Source organism: Toxotes jaculatrix, chromosome 23 (assembly GCF_017976425.1).
Source record: "Toxotes jaculatrix isolate fToxJac2 chromosome 23, fToxJac2.pri, whole genome shotgun sequence".
NCBI classification, from domain to species: domain Eukaryota; kingdom Metazoa; phylum Chordata; class Actinopteri; family Toxotidae; genus Toxotes; species Toxotes jaculatrix.
In genome coordinates this window covers 15,357,049-15,367,698 of record NC_054416.1, presented here as the reverse complement: position 1 = coordinate 15,367,698, position 10,650 = coordinate 15,357,049, and the positions used below count along the sequence as shown (strand labels likewise).

The 10,650-nt window shown below is 38.9% G+C and overlaps 1 protein-coding gene across 1 annotated transcript in view; it reads right to left on the bottom strand.

Moving 5' to 3' along the window:
* Positions 1-351: 351 nt before the first annotated feature.
* ache (acetylcholinesterase) overlaps positions 352-10,650 on the bottom strand; it is a 35,760-nt gene continuing 25,461 nt past the window's right edge. The window contains exons 7-9 of the mRNA XM_041031086.1: positions 9,145-9,343; positions 7,563-7,741; positions 352-6,885 (exon numbers count right to left, since the gene is read on the bottom strand). Coding sequence (XP_040887020.1) covers positions 6,764-6,885; positions 7,563-7,741; positions 9,145-9,343 — 500 coding nt within the window. The 3' untranslated portion in view covers positions 352-6,763. The remainder of the gene's footprint in view (positions 6,886-7,562; positions 7,742-9,144; positions 9,344-10,650) is intronic.

The window sequence follows — 10,650 nt, the reverse complement described above, 5'->3', positions numbered from 1 at the left end:
AGCAGAGTGGCATGTACAGTATGAGAGATATGAGCAAAAACTACTAAATGTATACTACAATGCACAAAAATTAATTACTGGGTCTCAGGAAACTGTCAAAAAAAGAATCTCAGAGAGGACCTACTGATTTTGAAATTGAAAGAAATCCTGTTTTCATTGTAAATGTGACTGACTGTATGGACGTCTGCTCTGAGAGCAGTGTTACACCAGAAGTGAGAGGGTGGAACAGAAGTGCTTTCTCTTTGTGCACTGTGACAGATTCCTTTTAGCCTTGATTCACAGGGTACAAATGTCCTGCTCTGGATCAAACCGTTGAAGGTGCATGTTGAGACTCAATAAAAGCTCAAGGTGCACAGAAGCAGCAGGCTGTCTTTATTTCTGTTGCTATAGCTTAAGTCCGCATTCATGATACACAGAGACATACTGGGAAGCTACAGAAGCCTTCAACACTTACAGTACTAGTGACTCGAACAAACAACAACGCAGAGGACCAGTGACTGAAACGAAGTCAAATAAACAAAGAAAACAGAGAAAAAAAGATTTATGGCATTCATTTTTACTTTATAGTTGGAATAATATTGCTTTTAAAACACAACCTCTATCCATTATCATTGCTGTTTTATCATGTTGTATTTTCACTGCATTTAAATATCAAATATATTTCTTTACTGTTGTATTTATGTTATTGCTAACATCAAACATACCTAACATTAAAGATATATTACTTACTTTAATAATAGTTTTGTTGAAAAGTACAAACTTTACAGAAAATAACCACATTTGGCAGGTTATACTGGGGGACAGGGTCAATTTCAGGACATGCACAAGGATTTGATTAGAGGGGCAAGTAAGGGAGGTGGGGCTTATGCGGGGTCTCCCGTTGGATTAGAGGAGCTGGAGGAGTTTTCACTCATACAGCCTGCCACACATGCATTCTTCACTGGTATTTTAGATATTGGGTACAATCCTTTATTCATATTTAGTTCTTTTTAAAGCTATACTACAATACTCCAATCCATAAACAGGAGATGTACATGCCAACAGAGAAGCATTGCTGGGACAGCCATCAGCCAATCAGCACTGATTCCCTCCCAGTGTTCAAATAAAGACAGCAAAGAGTTTGAGAGACAGGTACAGTAGTCACATAACACACACACACACACACACACACACACACACACACACACACACACACACACACACACACAGATACAATGATATTAAGGGTAAGGGTGGTAAGCATAGGCGAGACAAATGATACACAACTACACACTCAGGTGGAGTGAGAAGGCAAAGTCAAAAGTCCCATTCAGCCAATTATAATGTTTACTGGTGAGTTCCTCAAGTCCTGAAAGATTATATTTGAGCTCATTTTCAATAACAGCTTGAACTACAAGTATCATTACGATTGCGTATTATTTAGTGCTCACAACATAAGAAACTTACTCACACAAGAAAATAACTTATATAAAATAAGAGTATATGGATCTTGAGCCCACAAGATAAGAACTTGAAGTGAATCATCTTGTTTCCACAACATACTAGCAAGTGGCAAAACAGGAGTTATTTAGTGTGCAGAATATATGTATCTTGCGCAAAGAACATAACTTGTGAATTATAATGTTCCAAAAGAAAATAACTTGCAAGCACAATATATTTATCTTTCATATTCACACAAGATCATAACTTGTGTGTGAACAACATGGATCTTGCAATCCTACAGCAAGATAATAAAAAATATCTTGTTGCATAACTTTTTAGCATTGTACAGTCACTGACAGAAGTCTTGTTGCATAAGGACATAGTAAATTAAAATGGCATATAACTTTATTTCTAATCAATTGTTACAATAAATGCTTCATTTTAATGTCAAGGGGCTTTCACATTAATAACGGGGTACAAAATGAAACTTTCAAAAAGTGTTCTGATGTTCACAGCTTGGTAAAGCCCATAACATCTGTTTTTGCAAGGACCAAAGTCTTGCCATGTCTGTGAACGATTCAACCAATCACAGATTAGACCTTCACCTGTGACAAATACTGTAATCAACACATTCCCAGGTGTGTATAAAAAGAACCCCTGCACACCAGAACTTCATGTGAAGTGCAACCTAACCTCTGACAACATGCCAAAATTTCAACCAGAGACCAAAGTGCTGATCATCAAGAGCCTGAAAACCAAGCCTGCTGCTGAAACCTAAAATGCATCCAAACATCAAGTGGAGATAGTAAGAAAAAGATCTGAAGAAACTGGTGACTTTCATGACAAGCCCAGGTCAGAAAGACTGCGTAAGACAACTGTTCAAGAGGACCGTTTGTTGCTTTGACAGTCCAGGGCCAACCCTTTTTCAAGAAACCCCTGTATCTACAAGAACGGTTAATTCAAATTCAGTCAAATTCTCTCACGCAGTGGTCTCCATGGCTGAATTAGTGCTCACAAACCAGCATTAAACAGAAGACACTGCATTTGCATTTGCCAAGGCCCACAGCTTGAAGAAAGGATGGACAGTGGAAAAGTGGCAGAAGGTTGATTTTTTCCTGATCAATTATCCATTGAACTGCATCCCAATAGCCGCAAATACTGCAGAAGATCTGTTGGAACCCACATAGACCCAAGATTCAACCAGAAAACAGTCAAGTTTGGTGGAGGAAAAATCATGGTTTGGGGTTACATCCAGTAAGGGTGTGCGAGAGATCTGCAGAGTGGATGGCAACATCAACAGCCTGAACTATCAAGAAATTCTTGCTGCCCATTACATTCCAAATCACAAGAGAGGGCAAATTCTTCAGCAGGATGGTGCTCCTTCTCATACTTAAGCCTCCACATCAAAGTTCCTGAAAGTGAAGAAAGTCAAGGTGCTCAAGGATTGGCCAGCTCAGTCACCAGACATGAACATTATTGAGCATGTCTGGGGTAAGATGGAGGAGGCTTGGAAGATGAAACTGATGAAACTTGATGAACTCTGGGAGTCCTGCAAGACTGCTTGCTTTGCCATTCCAGATGACTTTATCAATACGTTATTTGAGTCATTGCCAAGACGTATGGATGCAGTCCTCCAAGCTCATGGGAGTCATACACGATGTTAATTCTTTTTTCCAAGGCACCATGACTTTATGTTCTGATTTTATTGTAGCATGTTTGTGTATTCAAAATAAAGCACATTATTTTTGTATGCAACAAGACTTTTGTCCAAGCAAAATCTGACCTTTCTGTCCTAATTAAATAGTAAAACTCAATGAATGATACAAAACTTTATTTTGGTGTAAAAAGCATAATCTAGAGGGCTTTGCCTTTCATATAAGCTATTTCTGATTCCAATTGATCAACTACAAGTCATTATTTATTGTTCCTACAACTTGGATAAGCAGGACTTTTGTCAGGGACTGTATACTGATCTTGTGCACACAAGGTAATGTGTTGTATTGCATTACCACAAGATACTAACTTGTGCACACAACACAGTATGTATCTTGTCTGAACAAGAAAACTTTTGGAGTGGATATAAATAATAAATAATAGTATTATTAGTATATTTTATTATCAAATCAATGATGTCAATGTCACATCATGTCATCATGTCTGGTAATTTGAGTCATTTTGAGCAGGAAGTGAAGTTAACTTTTTATTACCTAAATATTTTTATGAGTAGTACATCAGTGCCACAGTGTAAGCTGCATGCAATGACGTATTTCTCTGATTGTCCTTTCATCTTTCCTTCACATCACCACCTCTCCCTCTGCCTCATCCCTCCCTCCTCCTTTTCTATTTCTTTCTCCTTGCTTCATCGCTCTACCTTTTCCCCTCCATTTTCCATCCATCCATCGTGTCCTGTTGGCTGGCAGGCCAGAGGCTGAGCCAGGGCTCTGTCACATTATGCTGCTGCTGAGTGAATTATTCCGTCTCCATTTTGCTAACAAGAAAGCAGGAGGACAGCGTGAGACAGGGAAGGGGGCAGGGGCAGGACAAGGGGGGATGAAGGAGAAAAGTGATGCGAATGAGAGATGGATGAGGAAGGAAGGAGAAATGAGAGCTGATGAAGAGGAGAAAAGTTAGATGAAGTGGAAGGAGAAAGATATGAGAGACTGGGGAGTGGAAAAAAGAGTTACAACACAAGAGTGGGAGAAGGGACTGAAGGATGAAAGGAAAAGAAGAGGAAAGATGGGAGGGTGGGTGGAGGTTACTTAGAGATGAAGATGAAGATGACAGCCGGAGTGGAGAGGAAGATTAAAGAGGCGGAAGAAGCAAAGGCAGAATGCAGGGCAGGGTGGCCAGGCAACAGGGCGGTGATGCAGGGAAAGGAACAGATGCAGGAGGAGAGGAGGAAGGCAGAGGAGAAGGGGAAGAGGAGAATTCGGGAGGACGGATTAGAGATGAGGAGAGGAAAAATAAAATGGAGGACAAGAAAGAAACAGAGAAATGAGATGTGGATAAAAAGAACTGAAAAGATAAAAGATAAGATTAATGGCAGCAACACATACATGCGCACAGAGCAATGTTCATGAGATGCATCACAGCTGGACAGGACACTGAGTGTCAAACACACATCTCAGATGGTACACACACACACCTACACTTACAGACACACACACACACACAATTCATTGCAGTTATTTAGTATAGCCATGGCTCTCAAACAGGGCTGTAGGCAAGAGATCATGAGATTTGATTTGAAAAATAAAAATGTTCTGATTTTTCATATTTTATTTATTCAGTTATGAATAATTTAGTTTTGTTGTGAAACATGGAGGTCTAACTGCTGTTTAATGTAAACAACCTCTCCACACTTACTAATAATACAATTATGGTGGGGAAATACTGAATTATTTATTAGTTTGTTGGCCCAAAAGGCTAAAAACACTGGATTTACCTTTTAAAATTCACACTACGGTTTATTTTATTTTTAAGGATGTCTCTGCAAGGGTTGGTACATTCACTCAATCCAAGTAAAAACTAGAACTGACATGATCCCAGACCCACAGCCCTTCTCCCAATATTTACACCTCATCAAAAGGTTCAGATTGAAAGACCCTCATCTCTCCCTGTAGCAACTGATTCACTCTCACCATTGTGGAAGAATTTGTCAAAATATAGTACAATTATAAATTAAACCTGGAATAATTTACCTCCCGATAATTTAACATTTATTTGCAGGGGATGCAGAGTACTCTGTTGTCTACTACAGTGTCATTCTTAATGCTGCCACCAAATAGTGCCAAAGTACAACACTTTTTAAATCCTATATATAATATTAATGTGAGACCATGTAACTTTTGAAACAGAAATAACAGTCCTCATCTTAAAACAAAAAACTTGGAATCAATAACAGTAAACCACACCCTTGCTCAACACTCTGCTATAGTCTTGCTAGCTTATGATGGATGTCTAAAGTTAGCATCTTTAAGATGAGCTGAAGTGATAAGTCGATTGAATAAAGATACACTGGCAACTATTTCAATAGTAATCAGATAATCCTTTCAGTCATTTTTCAAGCAAAAATGCCAAACTTGATGTTTCAAGTTTCAAGAACTTGCTGCTTTACACTGAAGTTGTTCTGCACAGCTTCAGACTAGAAGTCTGCTGGTGTCACTTAATATACAAGGAAACTGGGACATTTTAACTGTTGTCTGATGTTTATATGTGTTTTATATATGCAAAATAATGAACTGATAAATTGAGGACTTGAACTTAAAACTCCTTCAGTCACTTTTTGCATTTTTGATGCATTTAGGGTATTTTATTATATATTTGGACATTTTCTTCATCTTACATTTTCAGTTCTTTTGCTAACCCATTCCACCCTATTTCTATCATTCAATGCTAATATGCAGATAAGATAGTGACTTAAGTAGCAGATATGGCACCAAAATGCTGATAGAAGCTAAGCTAATAAACATGACTTGTTTCTGTTTCTGTTAAATTTAAAGCAAACTTTTTGAAATGTCATGCAAAGTAAACAACCATTAGTTGGGCTGAATGTCAAACAGATGGTTTGGCATTCAGCCCAACTAATGATCGATAAAAGTAATAGATTAAAATAAGTAGTTTTCCCAATACTGGGGAAACTTTTGGGAGTCTAATCTTTCCATGGAGCTTTTCCACCCAAAAAAAAAAAAGATTTGGATGTAACCCAGCTTTTTGGCTTTACCACATGAGAAATACACAAGGTAAAGTGAAGCAGAACACGATGGGGTATGGGAGTAGCAACAATGAACAAGAACAAGACTAAAGGGCTTCAACGGAAATTTGAGACAGTGTTGTTGAGTCCAGAACATAAAACCCTGATATGTTGGAAAGACGGAATCCTCAGAAAACGAAAGTTGACTTTATGAGATTAACACAAAGACAAATGGGTCATGGTGCATTGTCATGGGCCTTTTGAGGTCTGAGTTAAAATGGGAGGTTTCAAGCCACACACACACACGCATGCACGCACACACGCACGCACCACGCACACACACACGCCCGAGGTAATGACACATCTTTGACATTTCTAATACTCCTCCATACTGATGACAAGTTCCCACCATAGCCCAAGACAAACACAAATTCAGAAAAAAACTATACATAAATAAATAGTATAAATAATATAAATAAAGATCCAGGGTGCCTGTGTTTGTGTGTGTAGTGAAACAGAAACACTGAAAATAAATTAATAAAAATGAATAATGAACTCAGATTTCACTGAGGAGCTATGGAGGAAATTGCCCATGACTGGTTCTTTCGGACCCCCCTTCGTCACTCTCTCATCTCTATGCTGAGGCTCTCAGAGGTCAGTGCAGCGCTCCTGCTTGCTGTAGTGGTCAAACTGGCTCTTCCAGTGCATCATGTAGGAGGACCAGCGGTGGAACTCCACTTTCCACTGACGCTCTGCTTCATCTATGTTGTCTGACAGAAGAAACAGAGTCACAGAGAAAAGAATGGTTAGCAGTTGAGCTTTTATGCCATATTATTTTAGTCTGAGTTGCTGTGCACAGATATCACCACCATAGCATCACAACAATGCAACATACACTCACAAAACTGTAGTTGAGATAAAAATGAAAGTTGAGGTCGAAGACTGGTGTGTTCTGACCACTGAGTAATAATGTATGGGGTTAAGCTACTGTCAGTGAAACTCAACACTTTCTACATCTCTCCCTTTTTTCTGGAAGATGGAAGTTACTTTAGACACCACTTGGATGAAGGCAAGAAAGTCAAGGCTTTTAATATGAAACACCTGTAGGAGACTAACTAAATAAGGAGAAGTTTGTGTTATGCGTTTATGGATTTTTTTAAATTGTCAAATATTGACACTGGCAACAAAAATCCAGAGCTATTCAATATACACATTACAGTAAATGGACTTTTCCCCTCTAGTTTGTTTTTTCATCTTTTTGTTTGTGTCAGCCATCACTTCATTTAGAAATGACTTAATTCTTACTCATTGTCCTCCTAGTTAAACAGCATAGACATATAACCTATACGTCTATGCTGTCTATGGCTAGGAGTACAATGGGTAGAGAGATGTATTACGTACAGATGCCATATGTTGAATAGAAGAAGTGTTTAGAAGTACTGTTTACCAGTGATGTTGAGGAGGCGTGGCAAAAAGCGGTTCCAGAAGGCACACATCTGGTTCCTCAGACCTTTGTGGATCTTCAGTGGTTCAGTGTTGAGTCCGACATGTTTCTGTTCACTTACAGTGAACAGAGGCCAGCGCTTCCTGCTATCCACCATCCCGTCATGGTTCACATTGGGATTTCTGACACAGAAAAGAACAAGTGTGTGTGTGTGAGTAGGAGGTGGGTGGGGTGGGGGAATGCAGGGGGACATAAAATCAAAAAGTTACAAAACTTTTTAATTCTATGTCCCATAAAAAAACATTTTCTACACTATCTCTACACTAAAGACAGAATTCTGAAAAAAAAGTCTTAAATTATTACTCAATTATTACTTTAAACTCTTTTTGTTTCACATGTGGTCCTAATCCTCTTCTGTAGTTGCCAGCTTCTTAGGTACACTATTAGTTAAACCAGTTAAACAAAAGCAGTCTAATTCAGCAGCTTTACAGCCAAGCAACATCAGTGCTGGCAAGTGCTTAACAGAGCAAACCCAAACTGTTCAGATGATCAGTTGATTGAAATACAGATTAGACAGTAGCCTGTAATCAAATAACTGCTGGTTTTTGTTAAATTAAACCTGAGAGTGTTAACATCACTCATGTAACTGTATCTAGAGTTTTAAAATGTGCTTCATGATATGCCCTCCTTCTTGAACTAGTGCTCAGGCAACATTTATCTCAACATCTTTCAGATACAGTGTGACAAACAACATCAGTTCAGATGGGCCGCTGTTGTGGAGAAGTAACTCACTGATACCAAAACTATAAATGCAGCTTATAGGTTAGACTGATGGGTGGGCAGAAATATTTTAGACAAGAGCCTGAGAATGGAGTCTCTTGTAAATTATGAAAACATTTCTGAAACAGTCGCCCTAGACTGAAAGGACATCAGTTAAATAAATGACTAGCATTTTATCAAAAGCCTGGTGTCAACATTTAGTTATAAATGCAGCATTATTATCCACCTGCAAAGACAGAAGAAAAAGACACTACTAATATCCAGACATGATTAGGTTTTGATTTCTCCGAATCTGAAGGAGCAGAATTGAACTAACAATCTTGATATGCACAAAATTTAGATAAAAACATTTGCTAAATATATCTAATCTAAATAATTTGATCACAACAGATGAAATGATATCAGGATCTGTCTGACTAGGCTGAAGTCACTTTGCCTCTCTCAAATCCACCTGTCCTACTGAAGTAGATACGGAACACACAGGTGGACCTACATATCCCTTTTATCCAAAGGAACTTTGACTGAGAAAAAGCACAGCAGTGCCATTCAGCTTGGGTTGCTGCTATCACAACTCATGTGAACAGTAAAAAGGTTTTAATGGATGGAAGTATACATTGCAGTAACCAGACTATTTTTTATGTAAATATATATTTTTTCTTCTTGGCTGATCTGTAAATGACCACCTCATTTTTAACCCAATCAAGATGTACTGCTCTGCCATCACTAGTGTACTATGCTCTATCTGCTGCTCATTATAGTTAATGAGTACATAAAACATTCCTTTTTTTTCTGGTCTATGTCTCACCCAGTTCGTGCAAAGTTGGCCCAGTATCTCATCATGCGCCGGCTCAATTTCTCCTCGTCTAGAGTGTAGTTGAGCCTCTTCTCCAGTGGCAGGCCAAAGACAAACTCGATCTCATAGCCATGGATCACACCCATCCACTCCGGCCAGGCCAGGTTGGATGCTCGGTGGTCAAACAGGTAGAGGTAGATCCCTCCTTGAGCTGCGGGAGGAGAAATGGGACGAATAATTATTTTTTGTCTACAGTAATTATTTAAATTCACTGCCCTCTGCAAATGTCCAACCCTAGGCAAATAACGTTTTTGGCATATAACAGAATAAGGAGGAATAATAAGAATAAAACCCCTGCAGCAAACAGGCGTTAATGCACTGATACTTTTTATTTAATACACTTAAAAAATTACTCGTCCTAACGAGTAATTAAGGCCTGACGAGTTAACACGAGTTAAGTGTTTTACAAATAGAAGGATGCCTAAACTTTTTTTTTACATGCCACAATTACTGTTTAATTTTTTAACAAATTTCAAGTTCATGAAATTAATTGTAACTAAAATCTCTTTCTGGGTATTTAATATAGTATCTGGCTGAGATTTGTCTGGGAAAAATCTGTAGTGAGCAACGTAGCAAGGGTGTGATGATGGTTGTGATTTGGTATCCAGTCCTCAACCAAGCCTTTAATATTGTCAAATCTTATATTTTTTAATGTTTTCTGTTATATTTTTGTTTATTTTTCTCAATATTACATCTGCAGAGTGTACAGTTAAACTGGGCCTTCATTAAATGAATAAGCGGAAGTCATTCTACAGAGTAACAGGATACACCAAGCCAAAACTCAGCAGGATTGAATGCCATTGTTTTCTGACGAAACCTTGCCTTACCAGCTAGAGCTGCCTTAGCTTCACCTGTACCCCAGCCGTTCTCCTCCTCCCATATTTACCAGAGCACTGGTGCTGCAAACCACCACAGTGGATGCTGGCCACTGGCATAAATGCCTTGAGACATGATGGTGACACTGGTGTCACCATCATGGAGTGGAAACACCATGATCCACCATAGGCTCTCTGATAAGCAAGAGAGTCTGGTAATTGTACACCCAAAATGTTTGTCCATCACTAACAGGAGAGTGAACAGAGCAACACATAGAACAGGTATGCACCAAGACAGGCCTGGCAGCAGCAAAGCTGCACATAAGCCACATCATACCCAGAAACAGCTGGATAACAGCTCTTTACAGCAAGAATGTTTTGACCTCAAATGTGGTCTCAATGTAGCTGTGGAGCCCCATACAACTAACTCCCACCTCTGAAAGAGGATGAAGCTCAACGACTCTAGTTGAATTAAACTCTGACAAAACTTGGCCCTGAACACATCAGAAACACATTAGCTAATAATGATATAGTCATTAGATGACATTACCCTGGCCTCCTCGTAAGGAAACTTATCTTTAGGAGGAGTTATCTTTGATCAAGGTATTTCCCCCCCCCCCCCCCAAAAAAAAACATGGTATTA